Here is a 20,283-nt window from a genome sequence, read left to right as displayed (position 1 = left end):
ATTAGCACTAGGGGTGAGGAGTGGCCAGCAGTGGTCAAGACAGCATCTCTTCCGAGCTTTCTATGGTGGACAGCGACAGCGTCCTGAGGCATCTTGGTCTGTAGGTATTGACACAGTGGCAGGTGCTGAGAGAAGGTGACCTCTGGTGGCCACTGGATTAATTTAATAATCTCAGCCAGTGATCATGTGCAGTTGTGTGCATCTGTGCCTGCGTGTGCGTGTGTATAAGGACTTACACGTCTAGAGTTCTCTCTGCATTTGAATGCTGGGTTTATAAGAATTTTGTTTATTTGGCTGCTCTTTCTTAGACCTTTTTACGCTGGGTCTTCCTTACCTTCTTGAACTTTAAATATTGGAGGGCTCCGGAATTCGATCAAAACATTTTCTCTGTTTGCACTCTTTCCGTAGGTGATTTTTAGGTAATTTCATGGCTTAAAAACCATCTATATGCTGAAAATTTCTACGTGTTTGTTGCCAGATCTCTCACCCTTCAAGTGGGCAGACTTGTAAATTCAAACGTCTACTTGGCATCTCCACATGGATACCGAGGAAGCATCTCAAACTTAAAATGGCCCAGAGATATTGTCCCCCTCCCACCCCCAAATCTCATTTCCCTCAGTCAGCAGTGCCAGCTGCCCGGCTCCAGTTTTTCAGTCCATCATCCATGGTGTCCTTCTTTCCTCTTTTTCTTCCATCCTGTGTTCGAGCTATTAGCAAATCTTGACAGCAAAACCTGGAAAATGTATCTGACAATTTCTAACTACCTTCATTAGCCCTTTTACCTCTGGACAATACAGTATCAACCAGTGACCCCTGAAAAGTTTATATCCAGTTATTTCACTTACTTACAAGAAACCCTCCAGGGGCTTCCCATCTCTCTTGGAGTACAGTGCGGAGTGTCACCAAGGCCCTGCGTGATCTGCCTTCTGATGCTGTCTCCGGCCTCCCCTCCTGAAGCAGCCTCCCCTCTCAGTCTGCTGCTCCAGCATGAACCCACCACCTTCTCGATAAGGGCCTTGGCGCTGTTCTGACCTGAAACACACCAATATGTTTACACATCCTCATTTCTTCACTCTAGCCTCTGAGAAAATGTTTCCTTTTTAGAGGTTTCTTTTTTTTCCTCTGACCACTCTCCCTAATAGTGCACACCCTGTCTTTCTGTTCCTTGTCCTGCTTCATATGTTCCAGAGTCCTCATCAGTGCCCATTATTCCACATATGCCTTTGTTTCCTGTCAGCTCCGTGAGGATGTGGCCTCTCCTACCTACTCAGGCGGTACCCCAGGGCCTGGGTCAGTACTGGGCCCCCCCCAGTGCGTATCTATTGGAGGAGTGAGTATATGCCGTGTGTGTTTAATTTTTTGATTCAATAATTTGAAGATCTAACTAACTCTCTTCCTCCAAAATAAGCTGAATTTTCCTTTCTCCTCTAAACTCTGCCTTTTCTGTAATGATGACTTGCCATTTTCATAGCTCACGTTACCTTGCTTTGCACGTCGAGTCGGATGGTGGGAAAACCTGTACAAGTACACTGACCAAAGGTGGAAAGTTGTCTCCAATGGACTGTAACATAACCACAGTAAAGTATTTATTAAGCAATAGTAATTATAAGATAAAATGTATCCTGTTTAAACCATTTTAAAAAATAGACATTACTGCTTATACTTAGGTAGCAGAATAGTGACTGGTTTTGGAATGTAAATTACAATTCAGTATGTTGGCATTTTCTACTTTACCTGAGAAGTATTGTAAAAGAAAAGCTAGCAAATTGTGTTGACTATTACAATGTCATAGAGCAAGAGAAAAGTGGCACAAAATATTTCCTGTGATACACATAAGACAGACTGTTCTCTCAGCGATGCCTGGCCGCGTTGCTGTACCTACTGGGGTGTCATCATTGAGGGAGATTCCGTCTGTGCGTTGTCAAATCCCAAAGGCCAGACCTACATAGGTCAGATTCTGTCTCAGTGAGATAATGGTGTAACATAATTTCTCTGAGGCTCATTCAGGGGCCCACGTAGTGTCTGGAGAACCAAGAGGATCTGGATGATCTCAGGGAGTTTATGGCAGTGGAATTTGGTTGAAACAGACCTTCGCCTCCTCTGAACTCGTGAAGAGCACTGTGTCCACTCCTGTTGCAACATGTGAGGTGCTTTTGCTGTGTTTGTTCTCTGGCCCTGCTCCCTCTTGGACTGTAAGCTCTTCCAGGGCAGAGAATGTAACTGATTCATATGTTCTGTTCTCAGCAAAACCTGGCACGGTGCCTGGCCCACGGCAGGGGCTCAACAATATTTGTCAAGTGGACTCATGGATTCTTAGTCAGACAGATTTGGATTTTGCAGTGCCAAGGTTGAACCTGCAGAAAAATCCAAGTTTGGAGCCAAGATGTCACATTTTCTAAAGGCCATTTGTTTTCTGTTGATGTTTTTGTCTTATTTTAGATGTTAAAGCTTTGGAGATGCTTTTTTATGATGAAACCCTTTTAAAAACTAGTTATTAAGGGTAATCAGCATGGCAGATCCTTTCTTTTTTTTTAAGTGGGGCACATGTCATGAATCCCTTTAACAACACGTTTATGTTAATAATGTTTTCTGGGTGACAACTTTCATTTCTTAATAACACCTTAATCAGAAATGGCATATATGCAAAATTGGCATTTGTTGACTGTTTAATGAGTTTGAAAGTGGAAGCTAGTGGATTAAAACTACATTCTAAACCTATGAAATACACCTGTGGCTTCTCTGGTTCTTTCTGACATCTGCATGTGGCCCTTGGGGAAGCCCTGGTGAAGAGAACATGCTGTTAACGGCCCCCGTGAATGAGTCGGACCAACCCGAGCTCACAGGCTTGCCCCTGATTGGGGGATGCTGTCTGAGGCTGGCTCTTTCAGTTCTGGGAGCTTCCTCCTGCCCCCTCGCTCCCCTTCCTGACATTGCTCAGGCTAACTGGACACTCTGCCGTCAGTACCAGTGTGAATACAGCTCGGGGGCAGGGATGCTTCCAGCACCTGACGCATCAGTCCATCCTTACCGCTATCCGGAGGCAGGATGGCAGGAACCAGCTCTAAAACCTGCCATCCCAGGGGTCCCTTTGAAAGCCTCTGTGATTGCTGGTGGTTGGGGTCAATTGTGCAGATGTCTTTAAAAGTGTCTCACTGGTGCCCAGAAAGTTACTTTGTCAAGATGACAGATGGGCTGCGAGCAGTTCCTCTGCCCTGCCTGTCCCCTGTGATGTCAGCTCCATTTACTTGTCAAGATCAGGTATTTTTGTAGCTCCCAACAGCACACGGGCTTTCACGGGCAACTCATGAAAAATCTTCTGTTCTGCTAAAAATCTGCTCCGTGGCTTGCTGTTGCCCCGCAGGAATAAGGGTCATTTGAGGACCTGGTGAGCCTCACCCACTGTGGGTGGGTGGTGCAGGGAGGAGGTTAGTGCTGATGAGCAGGTGACAGCCCTCCAAGGTGGGTCGTGAGAAGTGGCTTGCCATCACCCGTCTCCTGGGCAGGACACAAACAGGATCTAAGACATGCGGCTTCCGTGTTTTGGATGTGCTTGCTCCTCACGGACAGAGAACCGTCTGTGTGTATTAAAAGGGTCCATTGAGTTTGCAGCTTTGTTGTACAGCTGGGATGCCCAGCTTCTTATATTGGATGAGTCAGAAAAGGGGCTGCCAAAGTGACCTCCCCAGGTATCCTTCCTAAACACCATATTGAGATCTTTCCTATGGCAGTTACTCCACTTTTACTATTATTTTTAATTTTTTAACCCTCACTCCTCATTCCCTTCAATGCCCCTGCCAACCTGGCCAGCCACCTCCGTGCTGCTGTGGAGATGGGGAAGCCCGATTAACGCCCTCTGGTGTAGCTCCTGCTGGTGGTTGGGGTTGGACCCCCATTGTCTTCTTGTTAGTTCAGAAGAACTCATCAGAAATACGTAAACATATTCACAGAATCTCATCTCCCCCCGCCCCCAATTTTGCAGGGGAGAAAGCTGATTCATTACTCGTCCCGTGCTGAAGGGCGCCTGTTGTGTAAAAGAATCAGAGTCAAAGGTGTTGGGTGAGGTAGCTGGGCCAAGTGTGCACAAGGCCAGATTACTCTGCAGGCCTTTATCCCCCTTCGCCCTGGGTTCATACATTCGTCCCGCGTCAAGAGTCTGTGGGCGTTTTCTCCGCAGCCCTAACTCCATCCCACATCCTAGGTGTTTGAGTCTCTTTTCACTGGGGAGGAGAAAAGGGGTAGACTGGAGAATTTGGACCATATAAAGGAAGGATGCTGACATCCACTCCTCTCAGCTCACGTACCTGGATCCTGTCCCTGGGCAGAAGGGGACACAGTCCACCCTGTGGTTTTCAGGCCTCCTTCTGGGAGCAGCAGTGTCACGGAGCTGTGTCTGTGACAGGGCCCCCTGCACTCAGTCACTGACCGCTATGTGTTCAGTCCATTCCAGTTACGTTAATGTGGTGCCACCAGCAGATTGCTTGCTTATACGATGTACAGTATAATAAAAACCAGGCAGTGCTACTTTCTTTGGGCTACTATTTTTATTTGGTTGTTATTTCTTTTGTGTTCTGCCATCTCTAATGTTTTGGTTCTATTTCAAAATATGATTAAACAGAATGAGGAGCTGCTTGACTCTGCCCTGTTTTAAATCAGAGCTGTACTTGAGTAGCTGGGACAATCTAATGGCCTGTGTTTCTTTGTTCTGAGAGTTCCTTGAAAAGGCCAAAAAAAAAAAAACAAAAACAAAAACAAAAAACTCAACCAAAAAACACAACCCAAAAAAACCAGACCAAAATCTTTAAACAATGGAGGACCCCCAAACAATCCCTCCAGCAAACTCAAGCCCGTTAAAAAAGAATTGAAATGTTAGGTGAGTAAAAAGGGCCCCTTATTAATCCCCCGTTGCTCCTGCTGGCACGTGTTCCATTTTCAAGGTACAGTATCAGGAGAACACTGTCATTTAGTGATGTATGAGGGCCATATATCATCAGAACATCGTCTGGGTAGAGGACATGGGCACTAAAAGACACGATTCTGGCCAGACAGAACGGCAGGGGGTCTACTTCTTTTCTCCAATCCCTCGTACCCCCCTCTTGCCTTTTTCTTTAATCTCCCTCTGTTTTGTATTGCAGAGAAGTGAATTTCTTCATGGGATATGACTTGTTGCAAAATAATCAGGGGGCCCCAGTGGGCTTCATAAAGTCTTTTAAATGGCTGGGCTTCAAGGGCAGCTTTGTTCAGAGTTTGCACTGTTAGCTGGGCCAGGGGAGGCCGAGTTTGCCAGGGTCCAGGTCTCTGGGGGGAAGGCTCGCCGAGCTTAGACTAGAGGAAGAAAGAATAACACTCCCAGATGGAGTGCGATGGATCGTGTGATGTTTTGCAAGATGCTTTCACATGAAGTCTCTGAAAGTATGTTCTTGCAAGATGCTTTAGCGGGAAGACTCCGAAAGTGTGGCCGTGGGATGCAGCCAGCCTCCTGAGAGAGACACCCCCCAGCTCAGATGGAAGGAAGGAACTGAACGACTTGGAGGCTTTTGGTCCAGGCTCTGGTCTGTCTTGCCAATGACAGGGCACTCAGAGACTGAGACTTGTTTTGAGTTTTTAAGTCAGAGACTAATCTGTCTTTCCTAAAAGGCACTATTTTTACTCCTGTGTTCAACATGAAATCATAAACGAAGGTTTATAATGGTCTGAAAATGGAGAGCGCTTAACAAAGGCAAACATTTCAATTTCTTGGCTGCAAGGAAGAGATGGCTCATCTCTGCCTCCAAACCCAGCTGTGTGGCATAGTGATGAAATCAGCGGGTCCTGGGCTTGGATCTCTGCCGCGGCTGGCTGTGTAAAGCTGGGTAAGCCACTTCTCAGAGCTTCAGTTTTACCCATAAACTAGGGGTAAATCAGTGCCTTCCTCAGGCTTGTCTTGAGGGTGAAAAAGGACATAAAACACAAAACGTGTTCAGCACAGTCTGGCAAATAATAGATTTTCTGTACACGTCAGGTGCTATTATTCTTAACAACTCAGCAGCCTGCCTGGAGAACTATTACGCCGCTTTATTGTTTGGTTAGAGATAGATTGCGGCTCTGCGGCTTTGGTTATTGAAGGGGTTTGCAAAAGCAGTGGAGGTTGGGGGTGGTTCAGAAAGATCTGGAAGTGTTACTTTACATTAAAAGCAAGGGCCACTGACACCTCTCACTTCTACAGACCTCAGACACCTCCACCCCTTGTACTGATCTCACTTAGCTGGGGAAGAGAAAAGATTTTGGCTGGGAAGTTTGGGTCATTTTCCCTATCGAACGTCCTCTCCTCACCTTAGAAATGGCTTTGTCAGTTTTTTTTTTTTTTCCCCAACTTTCGTTGAGCTGAGAGACACACGGCCCAGAGACTCATAATCGTACACTAAGGCTTTGTAGTGGACCAAACTGCCTTTCCTTTTTTTTTTGTTTTTTTTGTTTTTCTCTCCCAGCTCTTTCTGTGCAAGAGTTACGGTGAAGTCAATTGCACTATCAGTAACAAAGAACAAGCAAGTCAAAGCTTAATTAAAATAATAAATCATCAATCAAATTTACTACTGCCATTGGCAACCACTGAGCTATCTCTGTCTCCCCCACTGCCCTGGTGATTATTTTCTAAGAGATTAAGAACAGATTTCGTCCAGAGGAGTCCGGCGGGAGCAGGTACAAACTCGTGTTGTCTACTAAGGCTTGCAAAGGATTTTCTCTGACCGTATGTTTCAGAGAGGGAATCACTTTGCTTTACTTTTTTCGATTATCAAAACTGGTGACAATAACAAAACCTGCCCCCTCTGGGTCTTTTCTTTTGGCGTTTGCCTACCTCTCTCCATTCTAAAACTGTAACGTCTCACAGTCGGGCCTGTTTATTCAAGTATTGGCCCATCCCTTCCATGGGGCCCCTTTTACAGGTTGCTTTCTAACAGGGCAGGGAGCATGGCAGGAGACCTCACATGTCTGACCCAGGTGGCCTGTCTTAGAAAATTTCCAGACTCGCTCAGCTATATCCTAATCTATTCCTAAAATCTCAACAGTCATGCGGGAGCTAACCTAATTTTAATATGATACACCCATAAATTTTAATGCTGTGCCTTAGCAACCAACCTCCCTGCCTGGCCCCTTAATCCAGGTCTGGGAACCAGGTTCTCATCCCAGGTCCACCTCTAGCTAGCTCTTTGAGGGACCCGAGACACTTAACTTCATTGTATGCCATTCCTCCGTCTGCAAATCTTAAGAAACCTGTGAGGATTAATGAAATAACGTCTGCAGAGCTCTTTACAAGAAAAGTGCTATGTAAACATGAAGTATTATTCTTCTGTTTATGAGACGTTTTATAATATTGCCTAGGAGATATTGTGACCGGTGTTCAAAAGTACCGTAATGTTCCTTTTGGCTTTTTTGAGGCTGGAATTGGGTTACAAGGAGTCACTTTGAGGAGAAGTTGACCTCTTTGACTTTATGCATAGGAAGGCTAGGCATTCCGAGGGAATACATGTGCTGGTGTTGGGTCACCTTCTTCCTTGGGAATCTTGACGTAAGACATGTGTTCCTAAAAACAAATTCCTCAGTGAGCAATTTTGAGACTCTCAAATAGTGAAACGCTATTGTGTGTGCACTTCAAATAAATTTTCTCATAAAAAGAATCTGATTTAAGGGTCAGAGTGTCCTATTTGTGCTCACTGACCACGATGGCTTTTGAGTCAAGGCTAAATCCTCTTCTGTAATTCTCACTTGGGTCCAGAAGTGACACTGCTGTTTTTTGTGTGATCTGCTAACGTCTGATGTCTTGTTTCCCCTAAGGGCATGTATGTTTCAGGAGAACAGATAGGAAGCTCGCAGCATGATTTCCTACTTGCTCCCACAGCACTGAATGTGATGACACGGGTGCCAAGACTTTGGTCCGGCTGCTCTAGAAATTCCACTGCTGAGCTCCTTTACTCTGTTATTCTGCTGGGCAACCATCCCTTGACAGTAGCTGATGACAGAAGGAGTATCTTATTCAGGATGACTATGGATCCAGCCCCATGGGTATTTGCATTTTGACAGGGGAATCAATCTGTAGAGCCCCTTCCCAAATAAGATTGCAGTGATGAGATGACAAAGGGGTGTGTGCATATAAATGGGAGGGCGGGGTAGTCTGGAGGGTTTCTAATTTAGGAAAGAGTAACTTCTACCTCTTTATCCCTGCTAATGATCCTACCTGGCCCATGTACTTTTCTTTTTTCTTTTTTTTTAGTGGTTATAATGTGTTTATTTTCTGTCCCTCTGAGATTCAGCCAGGTTCAGGAATTTGTCCAGGATTATAGAACTAGGGTTCAGATTCTCTCCTAGAGGACCCTGGGTAGCCCGCACCTCCTCCGAAGCAGTAAGATAGTGACTAAGTTCCCATGTACTTTATTAACATATTTTGCTGTTCATTTGGGGCAGAAAGCAAAAACAAACAAAACAAAACAAAACAAAACCAGTCACGATTTCACAGCCTTCTTGATTTTCTGCAAAAGAATCTGGCACTTAGAATTTGCTAGTTTGCCAAAGGACAGCTGTTTGCCTCCAAGGCAGACTTTGCTTTCCTAAAAGACACGGATGGCAGGAAAACAATGCCATCTTCTCGAGGTGGAGACCCGAGTGGTCAGCCACCTTCTAAATATGGCTGATCACATGGAAGCCCTGCAGGCAGGGCACCAGGTATTTTCATTTTCTTTCTTATTTCAAGAGATTAGTGTTGCTGTTTCATAGTCTAGAAATACAGTGTCTGCCAGCTGACATTTCTCCCTCATCTCTCTCATCACATCGGCTGCTGTGTTTTCCTCTCCAGATTTTTGCATTTTATTATTATTTTAAAATACAAATGAAAGGTCATGTAATACTTTCCATATTCTGTAATAGGATTGGTCGTGGAAGAATCTTAGAAAAAAATATCTTCAAGACATTGGCTTGAAACAGAACAAAAGCATCTCAATTTTTTTTTTTTAATTCTCTTTGAGGAGAGCAAAGAGGAAAATCTCACTATGGTCTTACTGTCTTCTCTATATTCCACCCTCATCAACAACGAGCATCGTTTCCTTCCAACCAGACACTGAAAAGTGCTCAGGAGGCACTAGCAGGTCTCTTGGCCACAATTCCTAAGCCCGGGGAACTCTGTGCTGCCATCTAGTGGCAGATGTTAGACATAGCAAGCCGGTTGCTGGAATCCTGTTTGAACTTGGCTGTGTCCAGAGCTGTGGTTTGGCTCGCATCCTTATAGAGCTTTGTTGCCAACCATGTAGGCTTTTTTCTTTTTCTCTCCCTATGCCCCCCTTTTATTTTTGCATGTTGGCACTTCATTTCATGCGCCTCCAGAGGCTATGTTTTGAATTTTGATATATTTGGTCTTTCGGGAAGAGGGCAATAATGCAAACAGATGCCTTTGACAACAGGTAAATCACAGGGTGGCTGACCCTAGAAAGTGATAAACGCGGAGAGACACAGACTGAGAATGAAAAACATGATGAGGTTTATTACTCTTATGCACTGGCTAGATTGGAGTTTTTGCATGTCCTGACTTTCCTCCAGTGCATTTTTGCCACCATTTCAGCAGCTTAGATTGGGGGAGACTCAAACTCCAGCTGGAATCTTGGGGAAATGTTATTTGGGGATGTGAGTCTAGCTGTCAGAGGTGTGAAAGGCACAGATACCTGTTAATACTCAAAAATGGTGCAATTTTCCTTGTTAGCAGAGAACAGCTGGTGTTTGTAGACCTCCCCACAACTGGGGATGACACAGCTCCTTGGAGTTGTTCTGCTCTTGTTAGAGCTTATTTCACATGTGTGGAACCACCTGGGAGGCACCAATCTCCCCAGGGGCCTTGGAACTGTGTCACTCTTTTGTTCTTGTCTGTATCCTGAATGCCTGGGAAGTAGCAAAGTGCAGCATTTAAATGTGTGCCTTTGGAGTCAGACAGACCTCTCTTTGTGTTTCAAATCTGCCTCTTGTATGACCTGGGCAAATTTCCTAACCTTGGTTCCTCACCTGTAAAATGGGGGATGATGTGGAATTTTTTTGTGAAACGCATACAAAATCCTTAGCACAGAGCCTGATGTGTAGAAAGCACATAGTAGGTATGAATCAGCAAATAACAAAGTGAACCAAATGAGCCACGCCCTTGAGCGAGAGCAGGGGACGCTTGGTGCACGAGGAGATGAGGCGGCCACTGGAGAGGGACTCGTGAAGGCACAGCTCTGTGTGTGCCACTTCTCACCAGAGCTGCTAGCTTGAAGACCAGTGTTTTTGTCTCTCGGCAAAATCAGGGAAAACAAAGCGAGTGGTCTTAATTAACCTGTGCTTGAATTTACTCTGTAGCTGCTGGACTCAATTAAGAAGATGGAGGAATCAGCCTCTCATCAGTGATTTTCTGTAATTTTTCTTTCTTTCTTTCTCTGAGGGCCTGAGATTCTAAGTATGTGCTCGGTATCCACGCAATCAGACAGCAGGGAAATGATCAGAATTGGCAGCTCTGTACCAACATGACCCTTGGTAGAATATAAAAAAACTCCATGTGTTATTAGAAGGGGGAAGACTCCACTAAACCTGTAGCTAAGATTTAGGTTTGTTCTTTGTGTGTGTGTACACAAGAAAAAATTCCAGATGTGAATCTACGCACCATCTGGTTGAAATCACTTTTGTGCTGAACAGTAATTACAAGCTATTTATTATGAATCTTGGGATCTTGCTATGGAGTTTGACTGGCTGCTAGGTTTCTAGTTTAGCAAAGAGTTCCTGTACATGAGGGAGTGTGTCTTCTTACTTATTAGACCTCAGATTTCAACTTCACACCCTGCTCTGACTCTCCTTAGAGTTTTGAATTCCTTGTGTTTGAGGATTCTTCCTTTCAGAGAGTAAATGCGCTTGGGGGCGGCCTTTCCCTTAAGGCTGCAGCCAGCCTTGATGAATGCATAAAGCCGAGGTAACAGATGCTCCAAGGTGATGCCCTGGGGTGGGGGCAGCAGCTGTCAAACTAAGGTTTTGCCCTTAGCAAAGGAGGAACTGCACTTTGCAAAGCACTGCTCATAATGCCAAGCAGCATATACACCTGATTATCGTTCCTGATTACTTTGGTGGTAGTAAAAGAGCACTATTAATTTTTTAACATAGACCTTTTAAATTTGAATTGTGACCATAACTGTGTATTACATTTGTAATATAAGAAAAACTGTGAAAATAAATCAAAGAGCCATGACTTACAGTGAGTCAGGATGCTACCAACATTATGGAGAAGAGAGGGTGGGGGAGGGAGCTTTGGGGGGCTCGGAGCCAGGATACCTGGGTTCAGATCGCAGGAGCTGTTCACTATGGGACTGTGGACAGCTCCCGAGCCCATCTCGGCCTCTCTGGCAGGGAGAGTACTCCCTGCACAGCAGTGGTTCTTGGCCCAGACTGCTCATGGATTGCCTGGTCCTTAGATAAATCAGATCTGATCTTCAGGGTGTAGGAGACAGTGCCGGGCTTTGTTAAGAACTGCATACAGATTCTGATGTTCAAATAAGGGTGAGGACTACTGTCTCACAGGATTTTAAGGACTCAGTGAGGTTAGCCCTATGAGGACCTCTTCCACATAACAGACACCAAAGAGGGGGAAGAAAAGGAGACTGGATTACTCAGGCCAACCACACCTTCCCATCATACACCGATAACCAATCAACGAGAAACAAAAGGTCTGCACGCCAGCCCTGTGGGAGGGGCTACAGTGGCTGAGCACTGATGCCCTCTCTCTAGGTAGCTATGCAGGTCCTGGGATGGCCCCATCTGTGTGCTTATCACATTGGTCTCAGGGTTCTTTACTGGAAATGATGGTCCTTTTCTATATGTGTCATCTAGTGGGAACTGGTCAGGGCTTATTATTCCCAGGCGCCAGTGGCCTTGCAAAGCCATCAGGGCTGTGAGACAACAAGACTAGGTGGAAATGGAGCTGTTGGGATGGCAAGGCCCAACTGTCCAGGGCTCCATGGACCTCACTCTGGGGGAGAGTTAATTGGTGAGGGAGTGGGGTTCTGGGACTTTCAGAGGCTCTGATCGTTCAACAAGGGAGGAGATGATAATCTGGATACATTTTAGAATGAAATCCTGGGAGCATCTTGGGGGGTCTGGAACTCCCAGGGTATTGGAGGGCAGCACAGAAGGTGACATGTTTTATCTTAGAACTGCTAAGGAGGGTGGGTGTAGCTCAGCGGTAGAGTGCATGCTTAGCACGCACAAGGTCCTGGGTTCAATCTCCAGTACCTCCATTAATAAAAACAAAAACAAACCAGAACTGCTTTAAAGCTGAATTTGGTGTATGGGCTGGACATGGACTCCCAGCCCCCAACACACACACACACACACACACACACACACACACACACACACACACTCACACTCACTCACTCACACTCACACTCCTCACGCCCCTCCTTGGTGCTGGACCAGAAGTGGTCCAGCTTCCATACTCTCATGACAATGAAGCATACTGGGTCCACTTGTGAACCTTCCCAAGGTCATTGTCAGGACTGAGTCAGGATTCTCCTGCACATATTCCAGGAGGGTTTGAAGATCATCTCGAGGTAAGAGAGCTGGACAGTTGCTCCTCTCCCATCTGCCCCCACATCAGGCCATGAATGTGGTCGTACCAGCCTTAACTCAGGGTAATGGGCATTGTGCACATTTGTGAGCTCAACTTGAAATCCACCTCTGCCACTGCTGTATGATTTTGAAAAAGTCGTCCATTTTCTCTGAGCAGCTGTTTTCCTGTTTGTAAATGGGAGTTAGTCATCATACTTAGTGATATACTTAGTTAATGATAAAATCATAGGATTTTAATAAACATGAAAGCCACAGCAGCTAGCACTTAGGAGACACTTGTCACAGTTCCAATCTTGTTGAACTTTTGTGACATGGTATTTTTGGTTCATGTGCATCCTGTTCTACAAACAGGTATATACATCATGTTTGGATCTTCTCAAAGTCATTTTTACAGCTAACCTTTCAGGATAAAACCAAAGATGCAAATGGTCACCACGCTTTCATTAGCATAAGTGCTAATATAACGCAGCTGTCCCACAGCTATAAAACACTGACGACCGTGTCTCTGCTTGGCATGGGGAATATTATTTTTTCTCTTACTGAGCCGATTCAATACTCAACTTTGTCATTATTTGAGTTGGAACTTTAGATTGCTGCATTTTAATGCACTCAACTATTAAGGATTGTTGGACAGCCGTGTGCAAATATTTTTGTTCTCACGATGCAGCCCTGGTCCAGGTAGCCCAATGGGCAAAATATGATTTACACAAATATTATCGTTTCTATAGTGTGTACGAAAAAGAAACCTTAGAGCAGAGCAGGAGAAAGCCTCTCTCTCTCTCGGAGTTGGGTTATCACAGTTAAATTGGCTTGTAAAGAAGGGACTTTTCATCCCTTCTCATCTGCCTCTAATCTCAATCTGTTCCTGGATGGATTTTTCTCTTCCCCAAAGAGCAAAATCTCATTTGCTATCACAGAGTTTTCCTGCCAGGATGAAGGCAAGACAGGAAGAGGGAGGCTAGGAAAAGCTCAGCCATGTGCCAGGATTCTGGGGACTGTCTGAAGTTGCTATCAATCTTCTTTTGTCTCTTTCTGCCCAGAACAAGGAAGTGACCTGTAAGAGAGAGAAGTGTCCAGTGCTGTCCAGAGACTGTGCCCTGGCCATCAAGCAGAGGGGAGCCTGCTGCGAGCGGTGCAAAGGTGATTTATGTCTTGGCCGCCTTCTCTTTTGGCTGTTCCTTCAGGCCCTTCAGGCATTTCTATTTCTCTTTCTCTCACCTTTCTCTTCACTCAGCTCTTGGCTGGGGGGCAACAAGTGGGTGTTGGGAGGGAAGCTGGGGGTTGGGGGCTTGGTGGTAAGGGAGCTTTCTCCTAGTGGGGGGATGAAAGTGTGGTGAGCATCTGCATCGCTGGCTTATTTTCTAAAGTAAGTTGTTAGAATGTCACAGAGGAGATGTGACGTGATGCTGCATGTGGCACACACACACGCCAGCCTGTTTTGTTAAGAAGTTTCAAAATGGTTTTTCCAGTCTCTACGTTTGCCCTGCCCACCTCTGCCAGAGGAGTCTTTAAGACCAATTTTTTATCATTTTGGTCCCTATGAAATTTTTTTCTTTCCTTCCAAATTAAATATAAATTCCTCCCTCTGTCTTTGAAGTGTCCCTAAAATACTCTTGCTCCAACCCCATCTCCCGGAGCTCTCCGGCACGTCTCCCTTGACCACGCTGTTCTTGCCTCTCTGCCTTAGCCCAGGTCGTGTCTCCCTACCTGTCCAGTTGCTGCCTGTGCTCCAGGTCTCCCAGCCCTCCTTCATCACTTTCCCCGTTAAGTTTCCATGGCATCCAGAAGTTTGCACAGACACTTCAGTGACATGCTTTTTCCCTTTCATTGTCTCGTTTGTGTTCAGTAGATCATCAGCTCCCGAGGACAGGAGCCAGGTCGTGCTCTGACATCACCTAGTGTCTGTCAGCATATGTGTGAACAGTGCTTCATAGAGTGTGGTCCCCCAGGGGTCAAAATGAGCACAGTGGTTCAGGATGTGGGCTCTGGAATCACACTGAGTCAAGTCTGAATCCAATAGTCCTGGGTTGTAAAGAGATTTATCGCCCCAAAGATGCATCCTGGGTTGCAGAGTGTTCCCCGAAAGTTCACGGCCACTAGGATCCTCAGACTGTGACCTTAATTGGAAATGGGATGTTTGGAGATGTAATTAGTTAAAATGAGGTTACACTGGATTAGGGTGGCTCCAAATCCAGTATGACTGGTGTCTTTATAGGGAGAAGACAGAGATGCACAGAGGAGGTGGCTGTAACAGGAGGGAGGGGCAGGTATAAACACCTGGGCTCTGTTGCTCAAATTTGGATTCACTTGCTCTGGGGAGGCAGGCTGAGCACCTGTCTTTTAAAAAGCTTCCAGGAGATTTGACACACAGCTCAGCGGGAACCCCTGAAGGAAATGTTCACCTAGTACAGGTGATTTCTATCCCACAGAAGAATATAACCTTTTAGAGGGGCCAGGGGGAAGCCTAAGAGAGCCATCAAAAAGAGCCCTACGGACACCAGGGACACCTACAAAAGCACCTTTTGTAGTGACAATCCACGAGCCTCTACACTTAATGAGGATCCTGTGAACTTTTCAACACACACTGTTATAAAAAATCCACCCATCCACCTGTTAAGGATTAATGATGGTTTGTGAGTAACTATGGTTATTACAGGAAACTATAATAATCGTTTGTTAATGCCTGAAAGTAAATAAATAAATTAATTAAAAAAAAAAAAAAAAGACAGAGAGGCAGAGGTTGGAGCTGTGCTTCACAAGCCAAGAAATGCCTGGGGTTACCAGGACCTGGGAAAAGGCCAAGAAGAATTCTTTTCTAGAACCTTCAGATGGAGCAAGGCCCTGCCAACACCTTGCTTTTGGACTTCTAGCCTGCACAACTGTGAGAGAATAAATTTCTGTGGTCTGAGGCCGCCAGGCTTGTTCTCGCTCGTTCCAGCAGCCCCGGAACACTAATGCCCCAACATTTCCACTTGAGCCGGTGGAGACGTGGGACCTGTCTCTCCCCCGGTTCCCTCGTCTGTTAAACGAGAGTAATAATTGTGCTGGGGGGAATCAGACAGGAAGATACACTCAGAGTGTTTAGCACAGTGCCTGGCATGTAAACATTTCTCAGTTAATACAAGTATAATAGGTCCTCTGGAAATACTTGACAGACTTGATTGTAAAAACATGTTTTCTGAAACCTTTTGGAGCAGGAGAAACCAACCACTGGCTTCTTACCTCTTTTCTACGGAATTGGGAGTCAGATGTTTTACCCATGTAATTTCTGAGGGCTACCAATGCAAGATCTGAAATAGTAATTTCTTAGGAATCTCCCAAGCAGATGGTCAGATAAAGTAATTACAATTAAGAGTACGTTACTGTGCCAATGTGTGTCTAAGTTACTGTTGTTTCACCTTAAAGAACCTCTTTTATTTCATACTTTTTTAACTTCTGATTTGCCATCTTCATCTTGCAAGGTGGCCTGGAGTTGGCTGCCACAGGATGCCTGAGGCTTACGGTCCATTTCCCGTAATCTATAGTACAGGAGGGCACTTTCCGTTGCTGTAGTGTGTAACCTTCTTTCCTTCTTGTGCTGCTGTTTTCTTTATCATCATTCTGTCCTCCGATTTTCCTAGTCTTCCAAGGGAAAGGGATACTTGTGACAAATACATTTCCTGAGTATTTTTGAGCTTAAGAAGTCTCTTCAAATTAAACTGGACGCAAGAATAGATCAGTGATCTTGGTGTCCTGAGTTCTCTTTCTGAAGGTACTGTCAAGACATTTTGGCAGAGGTCAAAATCCCCAGCCAGTGCTTCGTGAAGGTGACTTCATGAGAGAAACTCCTGACTTTTCAGGCTCAGGAGGAGGGTATTAAAGTTGCCCCCTTCATTTTCTTCTGTTTCTACTCTGTAATACAGTGTTTGCCTCCTGGGTTTTAAGGGACACAGTTGTATTGGCCCTTAGCTACTAGTTTATTTATGTTTTTCTGATTAGAGGAGTTACATATGCTCATAGAAGATGCTTTGAAAAATAGTCTAAATTGTGGCAAGGCAGAAAATAAATTACTAATAGCCCCACCACCCGGAAGTAAGAATTGTTAATATTTGAGGTATTTTTTTCCTGTTTTTTTTCCCATGTAAAAATGTTTACTAGTTGATATCTTATTACTTGTACTGTATTATTTCTGGTTTACTTTCTCCCACTTAAAGTCAGGGCATAACATCTTCTCAACTTATTTTGAAATATTGTCCTTAACGGGTACATCAGATTCTGTGTGGAAATATACCAACATTTATCGGGTCCTTTCTCTGCTTCTGGGCGTTTAGTTGTACCCTGGATTTTAGCACTGGGCAAGGGTGAGTACAGGTAACCAGCAGTAAAGAAATAACGACCAAAAAGAGCACCAACAAGGGTCCAAGAGAGGAGATCTTGGTGTTAGAACAGAAACCGCTCTGGGTTTGGCCTCCCAGGGAATCTGGGTAAACCTTTCCTTCCCCCCATCTCTTGCCCTCTGATCACACAGGGGAACAACAAACCCTGAGTGTGGAGCAAAGATTCTGAGACGGCAGCAGTGCTTCCCGAGGCTTCTTCCAAGGAGCGTGCGCCATGCCAACAGTGGGGGATTTGACTTTATACAGAGGGATTCAGTGAGGAATCTATTAATGAGGAGTTTGTTGATCATATTTTATTTTAGAGCAGAAGGATGTCTAGGCAAGATTATCCCAGGGTTAATTTTTTTTTTTTCAGTCAATGCGTACATCTATTTGACCATGAGGTAGATATTATTTATGAAGCCCATTTTGCAGATAAGGAACTGACTTAACAACCTGTTCAAAGTCACAACAAAGTTTGAACCGGCCAGCCGGGACTTGCACCCAGATCCTACAGACCCCAGGCCCCGTGCCTGGCGGCCAGCCGCCTGTGGGGCTGGGGGAGGGCCCGGGACATCCGTGCCCGGTGCCCCGGATCCACATCCCGCGCTGCTCTCGGACTCCGCGCTGCCCCGGAGGCCGCTGGCCACCTGCGGGCGGAGGAGGCGGGGACCTGGTCCCTCCACGCGGGGTCCGCCTGCGATCCCGGCATTCCTCCCGCCCTGGCTTCCCGCCTCCGCGTCGCGCCCCCTTCTTGGCTTCCGGGGCGGGCCCGGACTCGGTGGTAGTGACTTGAAAGACGCGGGGTGAACCCCGGCCCTGTTGTCTGCCCACCAGCTTCAGGGTCCAAACTTTTTAATCAGATCAAGGAAGAGTCTGCAGTGATTTTTTTCTTAGCAAAGAAATGGAGCCTCTTGGTTTTTTGGATCAGTTAACGCGTGGTGACAGGAGAGCTGATGGACTTAATCCTGCTGTACTTTGGAAGGCATTCACTGTCAGAGGTACCACCTTATGCTGTTTTTAAAGCTGCTTACCTTGTAAAGGTGAGCACAGCACGTACCCAGCTTGGCAGGACATGGGTCTGCCAAGGCTTCCCAGCAGAGACAGCCCTTCTGGAAGTTTTCCTACCTCCGCAGGCACAAGGGGAAGGGAAGGGGGCATCTGGTATGCTAACTGATTGAAGCAATAGTCCAAGCTAGTTGCTCTGAGTTCCCCTTGAGTATTGTTTCTGTTTGTCCTTCCTCCTACCTGAGGGAGTCGTGAGTGTAAACAGTGTTTCTCAGAATGCAATGGCCCAAAGAATCACCCGCGGAAATGCAGATTCTTGGGCCTTGCTCAGGAATAGTAGTAACGGAGATCCTCGCCGTCTTTGTCAAGATTTCAGGGGCTCGTAATGTAGTCCTTACTCGGAGCCGGGCACTGAATCTGCACACCCTAGCAAGGGAGGGCCTATCACAACCCCCTTTTACTCATGAAGAAGTGGTGGCATTGAGAGGTTTAGTGACTTGCCTGAGGCCACAGAGCTAGAAATGACAGAGCTGGGGACAGACGTCAGGGTTGCAGGCCTGCTGTATCAGGAGCGGCTACACTGGCTCCCTGAGGCTACATTCTCAGGTCTCCACCCAGACTGTCATTGGGGGCTGAGGCTTGAGAACCACTGCTACCAGGTAAAGAAAGAGGAAGAGAGAAGGGGGCCCTTCTTCATGAAGAAAGGAGGAGCACACCTGTGAGAGGCTCTTTTTGCAGTCAAATGCTCTACCACTGAGCTATACCCCCTCTGTGAGAGGCTCTTTTCGATATCTGCTCCAGTCGGCGCATCTTTGGGGTGAGAAATCCCTATGTTCTTCACAGCCGTGAGGCTGTGATCCTTTGCTTTCTTACTATTTTGAAATTTTTGTATCATTAGAATGATGGTATAAGAAAGAGTAAAATAATGACCGGGAAGATATAAGTCAAATGTTGAGATGCGGGTGAATGCCTATCAAAACTCTTTCCTACATACTCAGTCGGGTCAGTAAACAGCAGGGAGCTGGGTGGGATTTGAGCTGAAAGAACTAGCAAAGAACCTTCTGTCATTTGTTGAAACTTTTTTTTTTCTTTTCCAACTTCTCTTTCTTCCTCCTTCCTCCTTAGCATAATTATCTTTAATTTGAACTTTAATTTTGAACTGCTACATTAATACATTATCATTCTAAAAATGCAAACAGAAAAGGGCATCAAGTCTCTTCTGAGCTACGAAAACCAACTCTTTTCAGAAAGACAATTGTTATCAACTTACTGTATCCTTCCCACACCTTTTTCAGTTTATTACATTATACATGTACATATACATAAGTATGTAATTTTGTATGTGTGGTTTTATTTTTTACATAAATGAAATAGTACTTATTCTTTCACAATTTGCTTTTAAAAAATATCTCTATAATAATATGACTTAGGCATTTTTCCATGTCAGTTCATGCTTTTTAGTTGCATGGATTCCACAGCATAGATGTACAATCATTTATTTCACATCTCCCTACTGATAGACGTTCAGATTCTCAGTTCTATGCCAAGCTGCAAGGAACCAGCTTGCCATTTTTATTGTGCCCGCATGTGTCTGATGCTCAAAGACAGAAACCTAGAAATCAAAGTACAGTGGGGCGAGGCGTGCACATGTTAAATTGTAATGGACAGTCATCAGTGGCCTCTAAAAAAGGCACAGCTAGTCTCCTTTCCTATTGCCTTGAGAGTTTTTAAGCCTTTCTTCCTAAAAGATGATACACTAGAAGGGGAGTTGGTTTTACACATAGCAACAGTTAGGCGAATCCGCTGCTTCTGCCTTAAAAACTTGCCCCTATAGCCATGTTGCCCACACGCTGCCCATGCAGCCAGTTCTTTTAGACTGCCACATGCATGCTCCTATCCCAATTCTTTTCTGTTCTGAATCTCTCCCATATTTTCCTCCCCCTTTCTGTGGTTTTGAGAGAAATGGTATCAAACTTCTTCTAAAGAACCTAGCCAAGGGTCAACAATTACTTTTATGTTTTTCAGTGGAACATAGAGAGTGCAGATAGTTGTCAACAAATTAAGATTTGAATGATGATATTTTTGCAAAATCTCAGTGCTGGTGAACTGAAGTTATAGAATCAACTCAATTTAGAATATAGACTAGATGAAAAAAGTGGGAAGCCATTCTTGTTTCTAAGAGCGATTTTTTCAGTGAGAAATACCATCATCATCACTCTCATCCTAATTATCAAACGTACTCCACATCTGACGCATTTGAAGACTCTGTGGTTATTACTTTTTGTTTTCGATGCTTCCAATATGGGGAAAATGTGGA

The 20,283-nt window shown here is 45.2% G+C and overlaps 1 protein-coding gene across 2 annotated transcripts in view; it reads left to right on the top strand.

Annotated features, from left to right (window-relative positions):
• BMPER (BMP binding endothelial regulator) overlaps positions 1 to 20,283 on the top strand; it is a 260,391-nt gene that overhangs the window by 39,261 nt on the left and 200,847 nt on the right. For both annotated transcript variants that reach the window (XM_064487450.1, XM_010988075.3), the window contains exon 3: positions 13,644 to 13,743. In XM_064487450.1, the coding sequence (XP_064343520.1) occupies positions 13,644 to 13,743 (100 nt within the window). The remainder of the gene's footprint in view (positions 1 to 13,643; positions 13,744 to 20,283) is intronic.

The sequence above is a fragment of the Camelus dromedarius genome, chromosome 7, assembly GCF_036321535.1.
Source record: "Camelus dromedarius isolate mCamDro1 chromosome 7, mCamDro1.pat, whole genome shotgun sequence".
Lineage (NCBI taxonomy): Eukaryota > Metazoa > Chordata > Mammalia > Artiodactyla > Camelidae > Camelus > Camelus dromedarius.
The sequence above is the reverse complement of the archived record's forward strand: the minus strand, read 5'-3'. Positions and strand labels throughout refer to the sequence as shown.